A 24,965-nucleotide genomic window follows, 5' to 3' on the forward strand; every position below is an offset into this window, starting at 1 on the left:
TCTTCTGGCTGCATTGCCCTTTCCAGACCTCGAAAGAGCATTAGTGCTTCTTCAAGGTCAAACGTTAGAACAGTAACTCTGGGCTTCGTTGTTCATCAGTAAATCTCCCAGGTGCTGGGGTGGGTTGGACTGTAGCTGGTGCCACCTTGCTCTTAGCCAAGCCCCATTGGATGAAGCACAGCAGCAGCGCCCACCCAAACATAGCTTCCTCTTGGTGGAATGTCCCAGCCGTGCTGCTGCAACCATGTGGCCCTCAGTCAGTTGAGAGCAAGCTCTGGGTGAGCTGGTGGCTTCCCCATATGCTGTGCCATCAGTTGTTCCAAAAAGACCTCTGGGCTGGGGATAGGCACATGTCTGTGCGTTTTTTAGCCAGATCATTGCATGCATGCGTTTGTCCTGTTGGCAGTTCTTGGGCTGGCTGCAGTTCATCCCAACTCTTTTTTGGAGTGGGTTACTTGGCGATGCCTCCAAAGGAGGGGGCAGCCAGGATGAGTCACCTTGATGCAACCTGCATGGCTTGTGCTAGAGACCGAACACAGACAACTGTGTGGATCCAGGGGGAGGGAGGCTCCTTGGAAGATGTGTGGTCTCTGAGTCTGCCGCTTTGAGCTTGGCCTTGCGTGGGGCTCTCTCCCCGCTGGCTTCTGGCTCATCCTCAGCCTTTGCAATCATTGTGCAGTGGGGCCCCAGGCAGATGCTCGTGTGAAAATCCCCAGGTCTTCGTTCCTGTCCAAGGCTGTGCGATGGTGACTTTGGCCATCCCTTGCTGGCAACGGGATGGCGCATCTTTCTTATCGAGCAGATGAACTGCTGGGATGCTCAGAGCCCCCTCCGCCTCAGCTGGCAGCTCTGGTGAACGCAGGGGATGGTGTCAGTGACCCAGGAGGACTGTTCTGTCCTGTGTCCCGCTGGGCTGCCTCCCTCCATCATCCCCCAGGGCACTAACAGCTGCTCTCTCCTTCCTTGCAGCTCGATGCATCTCTGTCAGGCTTGCCAGGGTATCACCACTCCACAGTTAAGGCAGCCAGGTAAGGCTAAGGCTACCAGGGAAAGAATGAGAAACTTGGCCATTTAGCATGTTCAACTTGAGATCCACAGTCTCCATTTTGAGTCAGTGCTGGGCTCGATGCAATGTGGCCTGGCAGTAGCGCAGGGCATGGGGAGTGCCTGACCGCCTTGCCCGGCTCGCTTTGTACCCTCCTCCTGGCCTGAGCACTTGGGGACAGGCTTGTGAGCTGCCCAGGAGGGATTTATGGCTGATTTCAAAATGAGCTACCAGCACTCCTTCCAGCCCCAGATTTACCTCTCTGTGTGTAAGTTTGTCCTGTTTTTAAGGTCTGTTACAATGCATGGCTGTTTATGTATGTATGCAATATTGTGTCTGTGATAAGCATCGCTTGCGTTAATAAGACTCCTATGTATAAGGTGCTAACGGTGACATCAGACTGACCCGTGGTACTCAGGGCTGTTTTGTTTTGTTTTCTGTTAGGGAGGCAAATTTTGTGCGTGTTTCAGTGCAATCCACGTTCTCTTTAGCATCCAACGTGACTTTCTACGACGTTGTCAGCACTGTGAAAAGCTACATTCGAGCTTGCAAATCCCCCACCGAAACCTGCCAGTTCATCTCCAGCCTGAAACCGCTCCACAGAGGTAAACGGCATCTGGAGGGACTGTGATGGGAGAGGAAAGGGATGTTTTATTTGGCTTCTTTTATAACAAGATTTTGATGTTTGAAAAAAACCCCTCTGAATCTTTTCTATCTTGTTTAAATGGGAGTCATCTTAAGAGCCTCGCAGTACAAAAGGGATGCAGATCTCGAGCGTTATCTTCGCCACATGTGTGAGAAATCAGCCTCTCTGTGAAAACATCGCACAGTTCAGGATTAGAGGCATTGTAGGGCAGCCTTTCATCTCTGAGACGTGACACCGGGCCCCAGCCAGATCAAAAACCATAAGTCTTAATTCCACCCGCGTGGCTGGGAGCTGGGGAAACGGCATGAAAGCCAAGAAACAAAACCCTCCAGTGAAGTCAGTCAGAGCCACTGGAGGCTATGTAGGGAGCTCTGCACTCCTGCCTGCCCAATTTCAGTGTTGCAGGGCATAAAAATAGTTCACAATTAAGAGCTTTAGATTTCTGTACTGAATCCTCTACCTGTCGAAGTGGAACATGGGTGCAGCACAGAGAGACCTGGAGAAGCATGTCAGTGTTGGGCAGGACCTTCTCCAGGTGGACCCCATTGGTGCTGGTGGCCCTGTGCCCTGCACCTCCTGGCCTTTGATTTCTGAGGGAGCGATAGAGGAGATTTAGCTGTGAGAGGTACCAGCAGAATGCAGGGAGTGAGCACCCTTGAAAGATGGGCTCCTGCAAGGAAACTGCTGCCCGTGGAGCTCTGTGACTTTGGGGTTCGAAGCTACAAGGTTTGGCTTTGAGGATGAAGGGCGACAGTGCTTAGCCTGGGTGTAGTGGGAAACCCTTCAGATTGTTTTGGCAAAGGAAATACAGAGATGAGAAATTTAGCATGTGCTTTTATTTTAACATGCTGTTTTTAAAGCCACACTCCACCATGGATTGAATGAAATTATTTGGTAGACCAGCTCAGATTGTACCTAGCCGTTACCTCTGATACAATGCTTCTGGTAAAGTCTACTTCTAACTTGAAATAAGCAGAATAAGAAACAAGTTATGTTCTTTTCTAAGTACTTAATAGAAAAGATGTCAGATCAAAAAAAAAAAAAAAAGATGATGGATCTAGCAGGGAAAGGTTTATGAAAGGTGAATGCCAAATGAGTGACACGTTTTCCATAAAATACTGTTTCTCACAAATATTTTTTTATTTGGTCATTCCATTTAGTCTGACCTCCCAGTAAAAAATTGTAAATTCAGTGACACATTTTCCATCATTTACCTGCAGTTTTGCTGAATGCTCACTCATTGTAACAAATCTGACTTTCTAAAGTAAAACACTGCTTCACAGTAATGTAAATGAAAGGGCAATTTTTTTGTTAAAAAAACGAAAAAATCCAGTGCTTAATGTTGAAATGGAAAAAAATTGTTTGGGGCTGAGCAAAATGTTTTGCTTGATACAAACTTAAAAATCAATTTGTTGGACTGTCTTGGGGTGAATGTGGTTCAGCTTCAGCCAAACCAAATTTTCCTTTTTCATTTCCCCTTCTGCTGCCAAGCTGAAACGTTTATTATTCACCCCCTCTATTTGCCTAGATACGGTAGATATGCAAGAAATGGTGACACAGCATGATGTTGACTGCCTCCTAATGGAACAAATATTATTTAAAAAAAAAAAAAGATAAGAGATTGAAACAGCACGTGAGCTGAATGTGATGCCTGGGGAAAGCAAATGTGTGTAACGGTGGGTTCAGAGAGAACCGCGCTGATGCTGGCCGCCTCTTCCCAACAGTTGGCAGCTTATGCAAGCAGAAAGACCCCGAATGCGACAAGGAAACTTCTGAATGTACCGACTTCGATGGAGTCGCACTCTGCCAGTGCAAAAGTGGCTACTTCAAATACAACAAGATGGATCACTCTTGCAGAGGTATTGCTCTTTAAGTGGCATATTTTGCCTGAATTTTGCTTAAACTTTTTGTTCCACTGGAAGTGAGTGTGTGTGTGTGTGTGTGTGTGTGTATCGCTGTGCACGCAAGAAGCTCAATATTATGAATAAATATTAGCAGCTCAGGTTTCTTTTATTTAGTTAGGGGAATTTTCAGCAGACACTGAAGATACAGTCTCTCTCTAGGAATAATATTATCTCTTTCTGCAGCACGCTGTGAGTCACAGTGATCGAGAAGAGGGAGAAGGGGGCCTGACTGCTTTGGGCTCCAGTTCAGTGGCACAGAGCAGAGATGACGTGCTTCTCTGCCTGTTTTCATTTTGTCTGAACTCTCAGCGAACTTAGGAGCAGTGCTTTAAACTCACAAGCTTATATTAATACATCATCAATATTTTTAAAATAAGTATCTGAAAATGAATATGAATTTGTTTTTCATCTGGGTTCCTAATAGAAATTTTAAGCTTAAGGGTTGTATTATTTTTTAGCTACTCCTCAGATTATGAAATCTGGTTTTGCTACATGTTAAACAAGGTCTTTGTCCATGTGCCAGTGGTCAAAATGGCTTCTGTAGGATCAGGGTTTCCATTCCCTAGTTCCAGTGGTTATTGTAAGGCTTCTTGAGAAATGCAGTTTTCTGATGTTCTATCAATAACAGTTGCAGTAGTGGTTATATATTGCTTCTGGCAGTCTGCACTGCATTGCTGTTGAAATAGGAGGAGATGCTTTGTTGATTCCAAATCTGATCAGAGAGTGAGAAAAACGTGCCTGGAAATAACTCACGTGCTGCAGGCTCTGGGGTGGATATGTTGGAGATGGGCACCTCTGGGTCCCAGGTCATGGTCCTGCCTCTCCTCCACTCTGCAGCTCCAGGCAAAACTCCTTTGTGTTTTCCTTCTTTCCCTTCATCTGGTGTGTTGGGGCAAGGATTTCTATTGGGAAATACTGATCATCTCCACCAACCCTTGAGAGGCAGAGAAGGGCTTACCTAGTGAGAGGGGAGCTGAGCTGAAACCTTGGAGGCTTTTGCCCAATTCTTACTCCATCATCGGTGGTGGGGATCCAGGGCGAGTTACTCCGTTTTCCTTGGGCATGTCTCTTGCCAAGCAGTGTTGTGAAGATAAATACCTGAAAGGCTGTGAGACACTCAGATATGATGGTTGCAGAGGGCTAAGAGACCTAACATGTTGTACATGTGGTTACTCCCTACTCATGGGTCTTGTTTCCTATGCAAAATATAAAAAACCTTACCTGCACACAGTGAAGCCTCAATTCCACCTTGAGCTCGCTGCTGTCAGTAGGAAACATCTTATTGACCAGCTTGAGAGTGTCTGAGGGACAAGATTGATTCAGGATTTAGGCTGCAGAGCAGTGGTATGAGGGTAGCACTGGCTGCGTGGTGCCACACTCTGGCAAGATATCAGATTTTCAGCATCACTTTGTTCACCTCTGGGTAAGCCAGGTGGTTGGGATTTTTAAAGCTTTTTCAAAAGCCAAGCTATGGCCTTCATTTGATATTTAAGGCTATTTTCCTGATAAATATAGCATACAGTATGCCAGCCTCTTTGAAAATTTCTGCCCTCTTAGCGATTAAACAGGAACCGAGGTCTCCTGAGCATCCGACCCTCATTGTGGGTCGTGAAAATGTAGTGTGTTAACTCCAATTATAGTATTTGTGAAGAGGGAAATGGCTATTGTGCTGCCCTGTCCGGTCTCCCCTGTGGGAAGGTGAGTGAAGCTGGGAGAGCCGCTGGGACTCAGGGGGTCAGCCATCCCAACCCCCAGGGATTGTTCTGTCCTGTCTCGTGGTGTCTGTCCCCTGGGGCATGCTCAAAAGACCATCCTCTGGGCCAAGGAAGTGTTTGGTCTCTGAGCCAGAGGAGTTTTGACATGTTGGCCGTGGTACCTCTCAGTGTGAAGTTTGGTCATCTCTGGGTTGTTGCTGGTTTTCAGCCTTCCCAGTATCTTCAGGATTATTTTAGAAACAGAGGCAACAAACGCCATGTTTCAGCTTTTCAAGGGTATGCTAATTTTAATAGCACAGAGCATTTCTGGAGCAAAGCAAGGAGCAGCAAAGCAGGTTTCCAAAGAGACCACTGAGTCTCTTTTGGGAAGGCAAAGGCAAAGGAATCCCGAGCAGAAAAGCACAACTCAATAGCTTTGCTTGGCCCCTGACACTTTCCTCTCTTCCCTGCACACATTTGAAAGCTTGCCGAGTGAGTGTGAAGCACAAACTCTCCTGGGAGCATGTTCAAAGGAGCAGGAAAGGTGCCAGAGGAGAAAGCAAAGTGGCAGGAAAAGGCAGGGTGAGGAGAGGAAAAGACAAGCATGGGGTGTTTAAGTTTAAAGACAGAGATCTTGTCTTGAAGAAGAACCAGCATGTTCAGGATCTTGCTTTTCCTCTTTACGCCGCTACAGCCTCCTGGCCTGAGAGCTGTGTGCCAGTGGGGTCCTAGGGCTGCTCCTGCTCAAGGCACAGCTCCAGCTCTGAGACCTCTCAAGGTGAGTGTGCCCTACAGACCTTACTGGGCTAGGGCTGAGGGGGTGAGGTTAGGCAGCTCCAGCATCTGCCTGCAGGCCCCTCCAGGCCTTCCCAACGTGCAAGTGGCATGCTGGGGTTGGGGTACCCGGTGCCGCTGTGCTCATTAGAGAAGGCAAGTCCGGTGAGCTGTTGAGGCGATGTCGCCTTCCCCTTCACTGCAGATTTCGTTGTTGCCTGATCTTGCGGCTCGCTTTGGTAGAAAATTTGTTCCATAATGTTTCTGGTCTGCTTTTGTTAGTGCATGAAAGGAGCAACCCGTCCAGTCTCATTTTGCTAATGCCTTGGTGTTATGAATGAGCCAGGCAAGGATCCTTCGGGATTTACTGCCTTTGACCTGGCTGTTTGTTGACTGAGACTCTTAGCTCTTGTCCAGTAACCTCTGGTCTCTTCCTTGACTTCAAAGAAACCATCTTAGAGAGAGAAAAACAAATCCAGTGCAATAAGCATCACGATGAGATGCAGTAGGGGGCTACCTAAAGAGCTTCACCTTCCCCGTCCCCAGCTCTGGGAGAATAAATGGAATGAAAGAGGCTGTGGAGGACTAGTGGGGCTGTATAGGGCAGAGAAAGGGGTGCAAGACCAACTATTGTGAACATCAATGGCCCTCATCATCGCTGGTGTCAGTTGCTGTGGCAAGTCTGTGCCTAGAGCTGCAATATTCATGATGTGAGTTCATCACTCGTCTGAATCCACACACCCCCCAGGGAAAAAGGCATGCTGAATGACATGAGATGCTTAGTAAATGGTCTATAGGCAAACAGTGTGTCAATATGACCACAAGCAAGGTCGGGCATTCAAGAGAAGAGTGGCAGGCACAGTGTGGGTTGTGTCTCCTGGAAAGCAGAGACTTCAGCAGAGCGGCGAAGGGGGCCTGGCAGGTAAAGAAGAGGTCCTCAGCTCTGACTTGTAAGACTGACATGGTCCCTGGGTGCATTTAGGGGGCACAGGCAGGCAGAAGAGGGGAGGTTTTGTTACCCTTGGGCTTGCGATATCTGTTTCTGGGAACCAGAAATCAAAAGGGTCAAAGACTACCTGTGAGTGCTCAGAGAAAAGCGGCAGTAACCAGGGAGACTCAAAGATCTCAGTGCACTTGACTTCATTAAAGGCAAAGGAGTGATTTGATGGTGAGGAGGAGAAATGTGATCATATATCCTTTTCCAATCTATCAAGTAAACATCCAAAGGCTGAAATTTGACACTGGGATAATTCAGACCAGAAAGTAGGTGAATGTTTTTAATGGCTGGGGAAATTAACTTTATGAGCATCTGACCCAGAGCTGTGGTTGATTGTCCGTCACTGAAAATATTAAAATCAATCTTGGATGGTTCTCTAAAATGTAGCTCCAGTTCAACTATTTGATTTGAAACTGGAATTAAATTTAGGGAAGTTGTGTGACCTGTATTATGAGGGGGAGGTCACAGTCACATTGCTCCCTGCTGGCATCAATATCACTTGTTACTGGTGCCGGAGGAGCCACAAACTTCTGAATCCAGCCAGAATACTATTGCTCTCTCTTGGTTTACTATGATATTGCCAGCCCATCCTAATGGATAACGTTATGTGTTTGTCCTTCTTTTCTTCCTCCCTCCCCTCCTGTGCGAAGTGTTTAACAAACTACAGTCGCTGGCTGTGCCAGAGGGGAAAAGGCATCTAGTGTGCTGGGAGCAGCAGAGGAGGAGGTGAGGGCTTTGCTGCGGCTGAACTGGGACCTCTGCTGGAAGGTCCCTCCTCTCCCCGCAGATTTCCTGGGGCTCGCTGAGGTTAAAGAGCACCCGAGCTTTCAGCTGCAGGTTTCCCTTATGGTTAGAGGGCAAGGCAGAGAGAAGAGGGCTTGAGAATTACTGCCTCACCGTTTTTAAGCATATGGTGTTTGAGGGGAAAAGAAATCCACGAGCATTTTTGGGTTTACTTAACAATCTAGCTTTATTCCCTGTGGAGTGGGCTGCAGGCGTTCCCCAGACCCCTGAGTGATGTCTTGCAAACTCCCAAGGGCTGATGCATGTGCTGGCCCTGGCTTGTCTCTCTGCCCAAAGCAACTCCATCCGTGCCACTCCTACTCAGGTCTTTGAGCGACCACCTTTGCTGCCTCTGCGAAAGGCAGCAGGTCTGCAGGAGCTCTGGTGGGACTATTGCTGAGAAAAGTGGTGTATCAGTAATTTCAAGCTTATAATTGTATGTCCAGTGCATCATCACCTTTGCTGTTCATTAGAAGGGTAGTATAATTTTCTCAGATAATTCAGGTGATGAGATAGCTGTACATAAGCACAGAAATTATTTTATTTTGAAGTGATGGTTTCAGTTTTTCACCAAGACTTTGTACACAGCAGTTTTCTGGGTTATTTAGACCTAGTCAATTTAATTTCTATTCCATAGTAAAATATGATATTTCAAAATATATGATTTCAATATATATGATTTAGCTCCAAATTTGAAAGACAAGAAAAAAGGTGACATGAGGCAAAACATAACGTACCACTTTGGGTTACCCTGACTGTATTTGCCTAACATTTTGTGGCAATACTAACATTTAAAAGTAATTCATAGCGTGCATCAATGCTAAAGTAGCACTGTTCAGATGAGGTTTCAAACCAAAAACTGGAGGCACTTGCAGATTTTTTACACTGCTAGGAAGCATACAAGTCTGCAATGAGTTTCCATTTGGGCAAGAAGAGGTTCTGCTGGGAAGTATGTTATCAGCTGCCCACCCTGTGCCAGGCTCCGGGATAGCTCTGCTGGAAAGCCCTGAAATGGTCCCACAAAGCCAGTGGGGAGTGAATTTAAGTGCCTAAACCAGGGGAGATATTGCATCACATCAGAGTTCATCACATTCCTGCTGTGCCAGCAGTGCAGATGGGCTTGTCGGTCCCCAAGGTTGTTAGGGGTGAGGGTGCCGTGGGAAGCAGTGATGGGAAATGCCTCCTCTGCACCACTATGCGGTGCTCATGGCCCTTCTCTCTTCTTGTTTTTAGCCTGTGAAGATGGATATAAGCTGGAAAATGAGACCTGTGTGAGGTATGCTATCTGTTCTGCCCTCCTCCTACCCCACATCCTTCTTAATATTGCTGTGGTGACCTGTTGGCACAACTAAGCCACTGCCGCTGAAACTCCCTGTTGTTTTCTATTACCAGATGCCCGTTTGGCTTAGGTGGATTCAACTGTGGAAACCGTAAGTACCAAATTTTATTTCTTTTCATTTCCACAGAAATTTGAAACACGTAATTGCAAATAGCTATGTCTAAAATTCAGTAGGTACATGATAGTCTTGTTAGTGTTTTTTGTTTCTTCATTTTCTGTTGAAAATTGTTTTGTTCACCTTCTTTGACAAAGTTGACTTAATGTTATTCCCTGAGGAAAGGAGATCTCCTTTCTCTGGATACTCTGTCGTGATAGCAGATATAGTGGACCCTCTTGAAGCAAGATATTAGGAGGTGAATCCATGAAATATCATTTGAATTATTCTGATCTATCAGTGAAGGAAATCCGTCCCCTAGGGAAACAAGAGCTTGTTGTTCCTTCAGCTGGAGATCCCCAACTCCATCCATTTCACTTGAATAAGGCAATATTGCTTACAGAGGGAGGGAACATGGGAAATAAACAGTTAATCCCTTTGTGTGAGGACTGTGGATATGTTTACAATAGTATTTACAGGTACATTGCTGTTTCTAAGTGAGTTTCTGTCTTTCCTGTCTGTAGCGTATCAGCTCATCACTGTGGTGATCGCGGCTGCAGGAGGAGGACTTCTGCTTATCATGGGCATAGCACTGATTGTCACCTGCTGCCGGTAGGTACCACCGCCAGCCCCAGCTCGTCTGTGGCATCCTCTCAGCGGGTTACACCACACTTAGTGCTCCACACATGAACCCTGAAGGACCAAAACATAGGTAAAAACATAGGATGGCTAAGCAAGTGGATTAATCAGAGATTGATAGATTGATTTCTGAATCAATCAGAAGTTGATTCATTCAACTGAAGCATTTCCTTGTGCTTTCATTTGTGGCATATCTTTTTTTTTTTTTTCCCAGCAACCAGGCTAAAAAATTGAACTGGGTGGCAATCATGTCCTCCAAGGATGGAGAGGCAAAGGAGTCCTTCCCAGTCTCAGAGCTGTAAGGCAGCCAGGGAGCAGTCTCCAAAAATGCAAGCTAAGGTGAAAGGAGGAGTTTAGGCAACAGGAGGGGTTACTGGCCATTGCTCAAGTGGTGTTTGAGTGGTATTCAAGGCTATTTTCATTTTCCTTTATGGACAAGTCCTGCATGTGCTCTCATTCCGTGTGTCTCTCCCTCTCAGATGCACACATGCATGTACACACGTTGTTCCCGTACCAGTAGGTAGCTCCAGACAAGAGGCAAGATGTACTTGCCGAGGAAGCTCTGCTTCATGGTTTATACATCATGAAAAGGGCTGCCTTGCTGTAATACCCTCTCTCCCCGATTCCAGCCCCCAAATCTAGGATTTCGAAGCGCTCCGGTTAAAGTCGGCAGCTGGATTTATCAGTCACATAGACGCAGCAGTGGTTTGATTGGCACAGTGGTGTGTGCTTGTTCCCTCGTGTTTTGAACCAGGGGGATGCCAGCAAGCCCCAGACAGGAGGTGTGATGGCCAGTACACCTCCAGGCCCCAGAGTGCAGATCTCTGCTGGGATGGACTGATCTTCTCATGAGTCCTGGCCTTTGGCGGGTTGTGTGACTTCCTGGAGGGTGCTCTGCTTTGAGCTGGAAGTGTCACCAAAGTCCACTCATACCACCTGGTAGTCATGTAGGGGCATTTGGTGTCATTCAGACTGGCCCCTTGCAGGTCCTCCTTCTTAGGAATTAACATAGTGCCTAGAAGTGCTATAGATAAGCACTTGGAGACTTGAATATGGGGGCTCCCATACGTTTTTCTTTCTTCCTGGATTTCCATGACTTTTTCATTGACTCAGGTGAACACGCATATTTTTAAGAGACAATAGGCTGTCATGGTTTGACCCCAGCCAGCAATTAAGCACCACACAGCCACTTGCTCCCTCCTCCTCCCTCTCAGTGGGATGAGGAGGAGAATCTGGGAAAAAAAAGTAGAACTCATGGGTTGAGATAAGAACAGTTTAATAACTAAAATATAATAATAAAAATAATTTTAAAATATAATAATAATAATAATAGTAGTAGTAGTAGTAATGAAAAGGAATACAACTTCAGGTGGCTCTGCTTTACAAATCTGGCCTGGGGTCCTCTTAACAAAAAGAATGAGAAATAAAACCCAGGAAAAGACAAGTGATACACAGTGCAATCACTTACAGCCTGCTGACTGATGCCTGAGCAGCAATTTCCCCCTCCAGGCCAACTTGCCCCGGTGTATATACTGAGCATGATGTCCTATGGCATGGAATATCCTTTGGCTAGTTCAGGTCAGCTGTCCTGGCCGTGCTCCCTCCCAGCTTCTTGTGCACCTGCTTGCTGGCAGAGCATGGGAAACTGAAAAATCCTGAACTTAAGATAAGCCCTGCTTAGCAACAACTAAAACATCAGTGTGTTATTGACATTATTCTCACACTAAATCTGAAACACAGCTACTAGAAAGAAAATTAACTCTGTCCCAGCCAAAACCAGGACACGGGCATAAACTGGAACAGGAACAGTTCAAACTGGAAGTAGGGAACAACTGTCCAAGAGGACAGTAAGGCAGTGGAACAGGTTGCTCAGAGGTTACACCATCTCCATCCTTGGAGATTTCAAATCCCACCAGATAATGCCCTGAGTTGCATGATGTGACCTCATATCTGATTTTGCCTTGGAGCAGAAGATTGAACTATAGCTTTTCTGAGATGATCTTTGTTCCCAGTCAAGGTTCATAACATGAAGTGAATCTCCTGAGATCACGTCAGAAGTTCATACAAGATAGCAGGAGAAGTTGTATGTTTTCACTTTCCTTCATTCTTTTGTAAACAGGAAGAATAAAAATGACATAAGTAAACTCATTTTCAAGAGTGGGGATTTCCAGATGTCACCCTATGCTGAATATCCGAAGAACCCCCGAGCACAGGAGTGGGGCAGAGAGACCATTGAGATGCAGGAGAATGGAAGCACCAAGAACCTGCTGCAGATGACAGATGTGTATTATTCGGTATCTATACATAGTTTAACTATTAACCCTTTGTGCCTGATACAGGAAAGGCACATTTGTTTATTTTTGGAAGTACAGATCCCTTTCCTGCAAAATAAAAGAGCAAAGCAAATTACTTCCATATACAGCAAGACATTGGGAGTCCTATGGACTCTAGCTGTTACATGTGGAGAATATCACAAAGAGATGTCATTAGGAAGAGTGCTAGGAAAACGCCTAGGAACATTTTGGCAGATGCCCAAAAAGCCCAATGCTAGTTTAGAGAAGGACAGTTAAAGGTTTTGGACAGACTGCTAGGAATCCCTGTGGGTAGTTTTCTCCCTTCCACCCTCACTGATGGTGCTGGAAGGTTGAGACCTCTGCCTGGGGTACTTCACCCAAAGGTGGGAAGATGCTGGTCACTGAGGACTCCTCTTCTTCCACTGATCCACTCTCCAGGGTACAGGCCCCTTCCTGCAGCAGAAAGGGTGCATAGGCAGCATCGCTTCAGCTCTGAAAGGAACAAATGGCAGGGAAGAAGTGGTGGAGGAGCCTCCACAGTGGTGGAGGCTGTGTAGGGCACAGAAAGACAGAAGCACAAGACCTGCAGTCATGGTTGATACCATCTGCTAATGTCTGTGTCCAGAGCTGTGATGCTGGTGTATCATCTGTCACTAATCTACAGCAAAATACTGGAGGTACTTAAGGTTTTTGCAGGTTACTCATGTGAGTGAAGGTTGCAGGAGTTCACCCAAATCACGCGTTCTGGACTCCTGCTTTCCAGAGCAGAGAGCAGCAAACATTACTTTTTTTTTTTCTGGCTTATATTTTAAGTTTTCCAATAAGCAAGTTTACTGGGTTGCACAGCATGAAGCGATATAATCCTCCTTCCTACTTCAAGTCAGAATGAGAGATTTGGAAATGAAAATGCATTTCCTAAACATTTTTTAAGACCTTTATTATACTGGCAACTAGAAAGCAGTAGGTGATGAAGGCTTTGCATGGATCTGCTCTGTAACAGATCAAACCAGGTGGCTTGATATTATTTACTGGGTGAAAGGATTGTACAGTCTTATTCTTAGACATCAAAGTTCCTCAACCAAGTGTCCCCAGGGGATTTACTTAAGTAAGAAAAGGGAAGAGAAAGGAAGGTCAGATCACTTCCTATTTGACATATAACTCAAGTGCCTGTGTTGAGAGAGTAGGTACCTATGGTTACTGGGGAGAGAAGTGCTTCCAGGTAATACTCAAAGCAGGAGACTAACTTTGATTTCTAAAAGCATTTCCTTTAAGGATGGTTCTGGGACAGTATTTTTTTCATGAGAGTTGTTTCAATACCTGAGCTCATCGGCACAATTCTCTTGGATTAAAAATTAACTGTGCACTTCGACTGCACTTGGTGGAGTGAGGTAAACTTCAAGTCTGCTAATTAGCAAGGTGTCGAAACTGGTTTGCATCAGAATAGTGCCTTCAGGCAATGCATAACTCCTACAGTAAAAATCATTCTAGGTTATAGAGATCATTAGTGATCATGTTGTTCCTTCTCGCTACTGAAATAACTGCTGGGAAAGGTGGTAAGGGGGTGTCTGAAGGAGGATTTGAGTGTGAGATTAAGACTCTTTTCATTTTATTTATTTTTGCTAATACAGCCAACTGGACTGAGAAATCCTGAACTGGAAAGAAATGGACTTTATCCTCCCTACACTGGTTTGCCTGGATCTCGACATTCATGCATCTACCCTGGACAATATAATCCATCCTTCATTAGTGACGAAACCAGAAGAAGAGACTATTTTTAGCAGGGAGTGGAGAGGGAGTGTAAGGTTGACACAATTTTGTGGCCTTGATTGCCAGGTACAATCTGTCTACTGGGCAGTTCAGCCCATGTCAATCTTACTCTTCCCATTAAGGAAGGACTTTGAACTTCCTGCCAAGCATTGCTGCCCTGAGGAATGGTTACACTTGCTCAGCAGCAGAGAGAAGGAGGAGGGAATGGCTCAAGGTGCACATCACTAGAAGACCCAGATGGAAGTTAGCACATGTACTCCAGATTTGTTCTGTGCTTCTTCACTCTTTATGCTACATGGCAAGCATGGATCAGTACAGGCAGATGAACTGTGCTCAGCACTCTGCGTTGAATACCACTAGGGAGTGTTTTGTTTACAGATCTTGTTTGCTGTTGACTGTGCTTGTCTTCTCAGCCAACCTTCATGCAAAGATTCACTGTGCAACTGCTTTTGGTAGGGCAAGTTTGTCCACTCTCTTTTACATTGCTGCATTGCTTTCTGCTTCGTACACGACAGGGAAGCTGACTTGTCCTCAGGCCCCCGCCTTCTTACTGGTAGAAGTTCTCCAGGCAGCTGGATCCTTGCTGAAGCCTGGTGCCTGGCAATATTGGCTGAATTCATGGGCTGATTGTCTCCAAGGAGTACGGGAAAGTTAGTCATACCACTGCAATTTTGACTGAAATAAGACACAACTGATCCTATGCGCTGCTTTGAAAACTTTCCGTATATAGGGAAGAGTCCAAATATGTTGTTCTGTCAAGCAACATTGTTCAGAAGTGATGCCGCTACATGTCATCATAGTGCTTCCATATAGGATCTTATGGGGCTCTGTTTCCCTGCAGGGATTTAAATGCCTGTAGAAACAGCAATATAATGTTAAATAATTGCTCACAGGGAAGAAAAGAGATGAGCCGAGAATTCAGCGTGCTCCTTACGAGGAACCTGGGAAGGAGCAATAGTGCTGTAGCCCTGGCTGGGCAGGTGGAACCTGGATTCTGGGCACTGCAGGTGGGACATAGTTTTGAAGCCTCCACAGCCAACCTTGACTTTTATAGGAGCTGTGGAGGCTTTCAGTACGTCAGAAAATAAGGCTCAACTGCAGTCAGTTGCAGTTAAGGGAGAGAAAAACATGATACTTTCAATCCTGGCAAAGCAAATATCACTTATGTTGAAGTGTTTTGCTTTCTTCCATCCTAGTTTCGAGTGATTCAGACCAGGCAGGCTTCCTCACATAGGTGTGTTAATTCATATTAATCACCTTGGCAAAAGCTGAAGAATGTAAGTTATTACATTTCTCACCAAAGATCAGACTGAAAGCTCATGGACTGTTTTCTGACCTGAGTTGGGTATTGAAAGAGATCTTATTAATGAAGTATATTTACTGCTTATCTTCACTGAAGTGTTAACCTGAATCATTCAAACCCTGTCTGGATACAGGGTCCAGATACAGATCCTTCCCCTGAATGTGACTGTGTTTTTAATTCAAAGTGGCTGCTTGTATGATGATAACAAATAGCACAATTCCTTAGCCATTAACCCACTATCCCTGTAGTGCGTATATAAGCTGGTTTCACTGAAGGGCACGTACCCTCTGATAGTCCCTTCTACCCTGCAGTGCTTGAAAAGATACAGTGCCTACAAGTAAGTTTATATGGTAGCTCAGCTCACTGAAGCACTAAGGACCATGGGATGCATCCCCCAAAGTGCCTAACCCTGAGTGAGAACAGCAGTTCGGATGCTGATGTCTGGTGTGGTTGCTCCCTGGAGGTAAACCTGGAGTGATGAGGAGCCCTCCTTGAGGGAGCAGGTAGTAGTATTTACATCCTTCAGATGCTGTGAGTCCCCAAATCCTTTCCCAGCACTTTGAAGGCTCTTGTGTGCCCTATCAAAAGTGAGCAACAGCTACGCAGAGGAATGGGAGCCAGCACTAGGCAGTCATCTGCTGTGTGGGCTAAGAGGTTTCTGGTCCCTGCTCACATTTACTTCTGTTTTCTCAAAACTTCAAGGCAGGAAAGGAACCAGAAATACACTTGAGAAGACATAGTTTGGTGCACCAGCCATAGCACACAAACGCAGTGTCTTTTTATGCCCCTTATCTACTGTGTAGAAACAGCAGTGTGGGCTTGCAGAAAACCAGATCTTTATGGATGCTTAGGGCAGTATCCTTTGCCTGTAAGTACGTGATCTTACGGTGGCGATGCATGCAGCTTCATGCCTGTCTGATCCATAGTCAGCCTCGCAGATGGTAGTACACAGCTTATCTCAACTGTAGGAAGGAAATGGATGCTCATGGGAAGTACAGCTTCCTAAGTAGCTATATTTAATGAAAACTCTAGTTACAGTATCCAAAACAGTGTAACAGGTAGAGCACAAGAACTGTTCCCTGCCATGCTGATCAGTGTTTCCAGTCCATGAATGATGTTCTAATTTTTGTTAGCAGCTGATATCTTAATTGCACAGGATCCGTTGGATGATGTGAACTAAGGGCTTGACTGTGCCGTGCTGTGGGGTCCTTCAAAGAGGACATTGGCAGGGTTGTTTCTGTGTGGGTGATTTACCTCTGTTTTTGAGAATGCCTAGGACAGAACGGACTGCCTTTTCCATGGTATGGAGGAGGGTTTTGTCTGTGTTACAAAAGAAAGGGGAAAGCTGGGATTCATGCTAAATCTAAATCCAAAGCACAAATTTAACCAAGGACCAGCATTTTGTCAGATAGGAAAGAGTTCAGACATATGATTATAGGCTAATATGTTTAATTGTTCGGTTAGTTCAAAGATTGGGAAATGTTCCTCTGTGTGCCGAGTACAAAGGCCAAAGTAGGAAACACCAACTCACGATTGCAAGTCAATCCTTCTACATAAGGAGTAACATGGACTGTATGAACAAAACACCTGATCTGTATCTCACAGCAAATTGCAAGGATTGAGTGGAAATGGGATAGGATTGTTCCTAATTGAGATCACGCAAGAGTTTGCAAGTAATTGATTTTCATTCCTTAATGATCTTCAAATCTTCTTAATGCTGCATATGGAGTGAAAGGGTCTCAGTAAACCCAGCAGGGTTTTCTGAGTGAGGACTGCAAAACTTGGCCTTTTCCAAGAGAGAGAACTTTATTGCACTGAAACTTTCTCTCTGCCAGAGCAGGTAAACACTGGGAAATTTCTTATGAAAATGTATCCATTGCAGCCTGACCTTCCTTTTAGCTTTGGTGAGAGAGGAGTCACGGAGCCAATGCATAGTCCACAGGAGGAGGAAAAGAGTCTCTCCTCCTGACCTGCAGCACCTTCTCTGGGTGTCCTTGGAAGGCCTACTCAGCAGGCAGGAGAGGGTTCAGGCAGGTGTCAGCACTGGGGTGAGTGCAGGTGCTTTCCCACACGGTGATCCAGGAAGGCTTTGCAGAGCTGGCAGATGCTGGCAAATGCAGCCAGGAGTGATTCAGCCCCCAGCCGCTCCCCGTGCTGCAATGCTTCCGTCTCCACTCAAGCCCCACCGGCTCCCAGCTCCGCTAGGCCAGAAGGGGTGTGTGCAGTGCAGTGTGTTTTGCCAATTTATGACAGTTATTTTACTGCAATTATTTACTACCACATCCCAGCAGCAATGGGCTTGCCTGGCTGTGGCAGGGGTGGGACCAGTTTCTGTGCAGCTTGCCTCTGTTGAAGCTACCACTGGGATCTTCTCTGTCTGCTTCCATCTCTGCCATAAGCTAAGCACCCTCTGGCAGTGGAGTGGGGTTTGTTGCTCCTGTTGGATGTGAGAGGGGTCTTTACGTGCCCTCAGGCCCGCTTTCGAATGTGGATGCCTCTCTGTTCAGTACATAACTCCCCATAGGATGTCTAATTAAATGCAACTTATTTCTCAGACTATTTAGATTAGTTTTAGCTACCCCAAATTGCAAATTTTAAGCATATTGGATGTTTTTGCCAAGGGGAATTGCTGTCTGCTAAGAGGATAAGATAGAAATGGCATGTTTCTTGTAGGGAGGATGCAAGTGGTTCAGTCAGATGTGGGGAAAGGAAGAAAAACTGCACCAACACTGCTGAGAAATCTGCTCTTGTTCCTGGCTTCTGTGGAAAGCTAGGGGAGCAGTCAGCAAGGGCCCACAGGCAGTTGTGTGGATGTATTTTTGATTAACTTTGGAAAAAATGCTAATTCTGTTGCTTGACAGGAAAAGATGTGGGAGGCACGTGTTTGCTGCTATGAAGCTCTGCCAATTGTGCTGACAAAAGCCCCTCACCCACAGAAATACCCCCGGCAGCCAGCCTAGGAGAGGCAGCCCTGGTGAACTGAGGAACAAAATGCAGATTTGAAGGATCATTCAAAAGGGAGGCGTGTACACGCAGCCTTCCTGTGTCCCTGCCATGCACCTCTGCTCACCCTGGCCAGCCCTCCCAGCTGCACTGGAAAAATCAGGGGCCTTTTGCATACTGTTGAAACTTCACAGCACTGAATTGGGCTATAGGAGGAAAAACAGGACAGGGGCATTTTGATGCCCTTTGGCCTCCACATTTAAAGCATTAGGTAACACAGCAGCAATGAGTCTTATTGCCATTGCATCATTTTTAGTAAGTTCCACTGTCATGGTTGTGTACTGAGTCACCCCTCGTGACCAGCCTTCTAAAAGGTATTTGCTTCCACACCAAGCAGTAGTAAAAGGCTTTCAAAAATAGCAACAAATTGCAGTTAGAGAGAGGTGTTTGTCATTGTGAAATTTGTGCCAATACTTGTAAAGGTTGATTTGCTAGGACCTGAGTGAGCAGCAGAGTAGGTTTGGACATTGCTGCAGACACGCCAAGTGCTTCCCCAGGACTTGTCCCTAATGCTGGTCAATGGCCATATCCATTCCAAATCCAGCTGGACTTCCCATTCCCTCATAGTGATATTTAATCTTTAGTTTTGTTCCTTAACAGGAACGGATGCATTTTACTTAAAATTCCTGTGCTGACTAATGTTTTTTTCTCTTCACACACGAAGGATCTAATCCAGCATCCATTATAGTGACTGGGGTAACTCTCTCATGGACTGGAAGGTTTTTTTTAGGCCTGAATTATTCCACCCCCAGGGTCACCTGTTTGAAGTACATATTTTCCCATGTGTTCTTCCTATTTCTGTGATACTGTTGCTGCCTTTCCATGTTGTATTTATTTTTTAAAAATATACTTATTACTGTAGTAGGACCTTTATTATGTGAGATTGAACAAAACAGGTTCAAGATCTGAAACACCTTCCTGAGAAGAGAATGAATGTGAATTTTGTGTAGTTGTTTTACTGATCAGCCAACCCATTTCCTATCATTTAAGATCTTCTAGGGATGTAGAAGTGCTTCCTGCAGTCACAGATAAGTACTACTCTTTGATTCAGTCTTATTTGTCTCTTCAGAAATGAAGCAAGATCTTCCAGTTTCAAAAGGGGTATGTGCTGTGTGCTTGTAAGATTTTGGGAGCTTTGCAACATGTATTTAATTCTTTATTCCCTTGAACTGCTGAAGTTGAAAAGCAGGACATAAATTCATGAAAGGATAAGAAATAACAAAAATAAAAAGAAGAAAAGAGTATGCTTACTTGTTTTGCAGAAGTAAATGTCTAAAGCAAGTGTGGCTTCTGTACTGTAAGGTCATATGTGGGATGACACCTCTTCTGTGTCTAGTTAGTGTTGCATGTGTATAATAACATTGAGGGAAAACCTGGAGAGGGTGCCTGATGTTCCTCAAAAGTAGTATGTAAACGCTAAGCTCCTTGGTCTTTATTCTGGTAAAATGCTAGAAGGGATGGGAGTCTTGCTTGAGTTAATGGCTGCAGCAGGCAGCCCCTAGATCTGCAAAATCCTGTATGGAGAAGTCCTGTGGAATACAGTAAAAACTGGTCACTTCTTTCAAACAGTGCCATTAAATTGACCTGACATAAAAGGTCTCCAAAAAAATCTGCTAGGAAGGGTTTACTTTAAAGAAAAAAAAAAAAAAACACAACCAAAAACCAAAAACCAGAATAAACACTTAATAGTTTCCTTTTTTGAAGGAAATTCTGTTAAACTCAGTCATTTGTTTTAAGCCCTGTTAAATTCTACAGGACTTTCTCCTAACAGAAGGTCAGACTTGGTGTGTAAAATCGTAATGGTTTATTTGAGCAGCTTTCAGCATTGCGGTTGTAAAGCTCACCTTTTGTGAGCTCTATTTCAAAAGGTAAATTTTCAGCATTTGTTTGTGCTTCTTTTATCAACCTGAATGTAAACCTGCTTTATGTTCTTGACATTGCCCTGTTTCCTTCTCTGTGTCTCTGAATGTTTGCTTCCAAGTCGCTGGGGTTCTAAGGACATTTTCCAAACCAGTATTATTTAAAGTTGTATCATATTTTCAGCCTCCACTAATTATACAGTACTGTAGTAGCAAAATATAATTTTTAAGGATTGGATTATTTTTATACCTGCATCCAATATTATTAAATCTGGCGTTCTAGTCAGTATTATAAAAGGATACAATAAAACTATGACTATTACTGTGTCTCAGCTTTTTTACTGTCTTTAGCTTTCCCTGTAAAGAGATACATATGCAACTTTTAGATAGTTTAAATTATAACTAGAAATCTAATCTAGAAAATAAGAAATCTTATAGTTCTTTTGTTCTTCTGGTGGTGCTTGGTGATTGAATAACTAAAATGAAAAGCAAAAAGGAAATGGGTATGTTTTGTTAGTTGTGCTAAACGAACTGGTGCTCAGCTGAAAATATAAGTTGTGCTCTGATATGTTTATTTCAGTAGCATTAAGCAACTCAGCTTAATTTCAATTTTTTCCTCAATTTAGTTTTTCATCCCACTGGATTTGCAAGACAGTTACTGAAGTTATGTGTTTGTGTGTGTGAGTGCATGTTGAAGGGGAGGAAAACCTCAGGAGAGGTTGGTGCAGCAGGGCTGTTTGTAAGGGCAAGGGACTGCACCCAACCACAGTGAGATCAGTTCTGCCTCAGTAAGTGCCACCGAGGACTGTGAAGAATATACAGCTGAGTGTCCCTCAGAGGAAGGAGGGTACCTTGAATCCAAATGAACACAACGTCCAGCCCAGGCTGCTGGGAAGAGGTGTGATGTGGAAGAGCGTCTGGAGTAATGGCAGGTACGTTCATCTGGGACAATCTTTCCTGTATTGCTCCAGAGGAGTATAACACTCAACTGCGATAGCAATCGGATGGGACTATGGTGGGATTCATCTGCCCCACCAAAAGTTAGCAGCCAGTTTGAACCTACCATCTGGCTCCTCCAGTAGCCATGAGAAGAGATAAGCATCTGCAGAGGGTAGCTCACCCCATGGTAAGATATCCCTCACCCTCAACAGTAGTGTCACAAGACCCCCACTAGACAGCTGCCCTAGATGAAGTGAGTGCCACTTGCAGAGAACCATTTCTGGTTCTAGGACATACTTTTTGCTGCACCCTGAAACTTTAGTCTACTTTCTTTTGTGATGTAGTATAGAATTGCATTATATGCCTGCTCCTTGTGTAGTAAGACTCCAGTGGGAAAATAAAGGAGAGAGAAACCCAACTAAATCCTGAGGTTCTGTTCATTTGCAAGAAAAGGTCTGTTAACAGTGCCTCAGTTTTGTTACCAATGCTATTGCAAGTTGTTCTACTTTCTGTATGTCTTTGGTATCTTAACAGTCCTGCCCACTTCAGATTTGCATACCAGTGCTTCCAAGACCATAGTGGGTGCCCTCAACCATCTTGGGAACCACCTGAAAAGAAGTAAAAAGTGAATCTCCTTCTCCTGATTATGGGTGAATCTGTATGTATAGCACTTTGATTTAGACTTTCTGGAGGTTTTTCCAAACTTTTAGCTAATTACAACATGTATTCCTACTTGTATAATATACAGTGGATGAACCAAATTTACACAAGATAGAGAAATGTATAGGAATCTAGTAAGGAATAGGATTGGAAAAATACACAGGAAGAAAGTATCAAGCTGACACACGTGAAGAGCTATAAAAGACACTTCCTCCTACTTTAATGTGTGTCTTCTAGCAGCATGATTGCCCCTTGATTACATGCAATTTATGGTTAAATAATGAGGTGCACAGGACTATGCACCTTCTAATAGAAAACCAAGGCCTTTTACCTTTGATAATTCCTTTTCCTGCCATAAAGAATGATCAAGACAAGAGAACTGCTGTGTTTGTTACTAAATATAACACACTTTTTATTCCATAATAATGATTTGTCAGTTTTCTGGATTGCCATATCTGAGCTTTGACGCACAACAGTTTGGTTTTACAGCTTCTAGAAAGTTACATAGTTACTTCTGCAAATAAAATTTTCACTGTAATTACTAGCAGGACATCACAACTCCTATGGCTGTGCGAGTCTCTCTGGAGTAATAGTCAACCATCTGTTGTCTAAACGTGTGCTTAGTAACTTTGTTAAGCAAAGCGTTAGGGCTGCTGATGTTTCTCTGACATCAGTTCTCCTGTTTTGGTATTCTCTGTGTCTGTTCTCCTAAACCATCAAATCTTTATTACTAATTCACCCACAAATTGGCAAGCAATGGGGCACGTACAGCCTGTCAACCCCCTTCTCCCTGGGGAGAGCCTGTTGTGACCAGCGGCATGTCGCAAAGTGGGCAGGGAAGGGCAAGCAGAGATTAAAGATCTGGTACACGAAAGTGTATGTCTGTTCAGCACATTATTTCCTGGAGGAGCTGGTGCCTTTTGCATTGCAAATGATTCACACTTCCCAAACTGTGATCATGTTAAACAAGGACAACCACGTAAGAATCATAGAATCATAGAATGGTTTGGGTTAAAGATCATCCAGTTGCAACCCCCCACCATGGGCAGGGGCACCCTCCACTAGACCAGGTTGCTCCAAGCCCCATCGAACCTGGCCTTGAACACTGCCAGGGAGGGGGCAGCCACAGCTTCTCTGGGCAACCTGTGCCAGTGCCTCACCACCCTCACAGTGAAGAACTTCTTTCTAATATCTAATCTAATCTAAATCTATCCTCTTTCAGTTTGAAACTGTTATCCCTTGTCATATTACTATGTGACAAGGGATAACTACATATTACGCTTGCAAAAAGTCCCTCTTCAGCTTTCTTGTAGGCTCTCTTTAGGTACTAGAAGGCTGCTTATAAGGTCTCCCTGGAGCCTTCTCCATGCTGAACAACCCCAGCTCTCTCAGCCGGTCTTCATAGGGGAGGTGCTCCAGCCCCTTGATTACCTTTGTGGCCTCCTCTGGACTCACTCCAGCTGGTCCATGTCCTTCTTATGCTGGGGGCCCCAGAGCTGAATGCAGTATTCTGGTTGGGGTCTCACCAGAGGGGGATAGAACGGGAGAATCACCTCCCTCAGTCTGCTGCCCATGCTTCTTTTGATGCAGCCCAGGATACGGTTGGCTTTCTGGGCTGCAAGTGCATATTGCTGGGTCATGTTGAGCTTCTCGTCAGCCAACACCCTCAAATCATTCTCCACAGGGCTGCTGCTCTCAATCCACTCGTCGCCCAGCCTGTATTTGTGCTCGAGATTGCCCAAGAACGGAAGTGAACTCTAAAAATACAAGTAATATGCCAGCTCCTGATGTGCATTCACTGTAGAGAACAGTTTTAATGTGCAGGACTACACACTCAAACAGTAGATACCAGTGTAGCCAGCAAAGCTGCACCATTTAGACCTGCTGAAGACCTGACATTTATTTTCAGTAGTGCTCTGGGAAGTTCTCAGTGTCCTACATGCTCACTTCCCAGTCAACAGGGAGATTTTAAAACCTGGATTAGTTTAGTCACACCTTGAGGCAGCGTTCAAAAATTGTGACATTTTAGTTGTACCTTGAGGCAGCATTCAAAAATCGTGACATAGATACAGGAGATCAACATCGCCGGAGGACTGGTGGCACACAGCTCTGCCAAACACCCTCCACAGCCAGATTTGTCCCCTCCTGCGCACCAATTCCCAGCTGAAGCACATGCTGAGCCTCCCTAAATGGCTGGTGTCCAGGCGTGTTGGGTCTTCCTGGAGGTTCATAGCACAGTCTGCTCAGGACTGAAACATTTTAATGGAGCAAGACTTTGGGTTTACTTTTTGGGTGCCCCTGCCTGTGTGAGGCGAGGCCGTGAGGGTGGTGGTGGCCTGAGGCAGAGGGCAGAGGCTGCCCAAGCAGGGGTGTACAGCGCTCTGGTGACAAATGCTTCCCAGACATTTCCTTCCCTTTTTCTGTCAGCTCCTGGCAAAAGGAGTTTTAAAGAAGCTTCTGGAAGAACTGAAGGGTCTGAGCTGGGTGGCTGGCAGGGGAGCAAACAGCAGCAGAGGCAGGAGCTGGATCCAGCATGGACCAGAGGGGCAGCTGGAGTGAAAGGGGGGCTGTAGGGGCCCCAAGCTTTGCCCAGGCTGGCCCAGGGCTGGCTCTGACCCAGGTCACCCTCACAGGCCAGCCCTGCTCCCTGGCTGGGGGCAGTGGGGTGGGCCCTGGCTGTTCCTGGTCCCCCGCTGCCCTCGGCCATGCAGCTCCCTGAGAGCGAGCACGGGCTGCCTTGAGCCCAGGGCCCACTCCCTTTGCTGCACCAGCTCCTGAGGGACCCCCTAGCCTGGCCTGATCCCCCATGGGATCCCCCACCGCCCCGGGGAAGGCCGGGGGCAGCCCCCATGGCCATACCCTAGGCCAGGCACTGAACGCCCTGCTGCAGGGGGGAGCACATTGAGACCCTGATAGCGGCCTCCCCTCAGAGACTGGGATTTCCACCACACCACCTTGGCGAGCACACAGAGTGCCCACCATGGGGCTCCCTCGAGGTCTGTGGGCCAGTCCCAGACAACCATAGGGCAGGGCAGGTGCTGCCAGGGTGTCAATGTGGGGACTGGGGGTAGGTGAGGGGAGCAGGTTGTACTGGAGGAGCTTCAGCGACAAAGGGGCAAAGGAAAATGCAGGCAAAACACCTCATGGTTCGGGCTCAGTGCCCTGAGCAGGTCCTTCTGTCAGGTCACAGAGGGAAGAGGCCACTCGTTCCCCATGCCGGCAGAG

The 24,965-nt window shown here is 45.7% G+C and overlaps 1 protein-coding gene across 1 annotated transcript in view; it reads left to right on the forward strand.

Annotated features, from left to right (window-relative positions):
- The window catches only part of HEG1 (heart development protein with EGF like domains 1), a 49,030-nt gene extending 35,043 nt beyond the window's left edge, over window positions 1–13,987 (forward strand). Inside the window, exons 16-23 of the mRNA XM_086465820.1 lie at window positions 970–1,028; window positions 1,490–1,650; window positions 3,416–3,550; window positions 9,077–9,119; window positions 9,236–9,273; window positions 9,801–9,888; window positions 12,035–12,209; window positions 13,838–13,987. Coding sequence (XP_086321946.1) covers window positions 970–1,028; window positions 1,490–1,650; window positions 3,416–3,550; window positions 9,077–9,119; window positions 9,236–9,273; window positions 9,801–9,888; window positions 12,035–12,209; window positions 13,838–13,987 — 849 coding nt within the window. The remainder of the gene's footprint in view (window positions 1–969; window positions 1,029–1,489; window positions 1,651–3,415; window positions 3,551–9,076; window positions 9,120–9,235; window positions 9,274–9,800; window positions 9,889–12,034; window positions 12,210–13,837) is intronic.
- The last annotated feature ends 10,978 nt before the right edge of the window (window positions 13,988–24,965 follow it).

The sequence above is a fragment of the Leptosomus discolor genome, chromosome 5 (genome assembly GCF_034619465.1).
Source record: "Leptosomus discolor isolate bLepDis1 chromosome 5, bLepDis1.hap2, whole genome shotgun sequence".
Taxonomy (NCBI): Eukaryota; Metazoa; Chordata; class Aves; order Leptosomiformes; family Leptosomidae; genus Leptosomus; species Leptosomus discolor.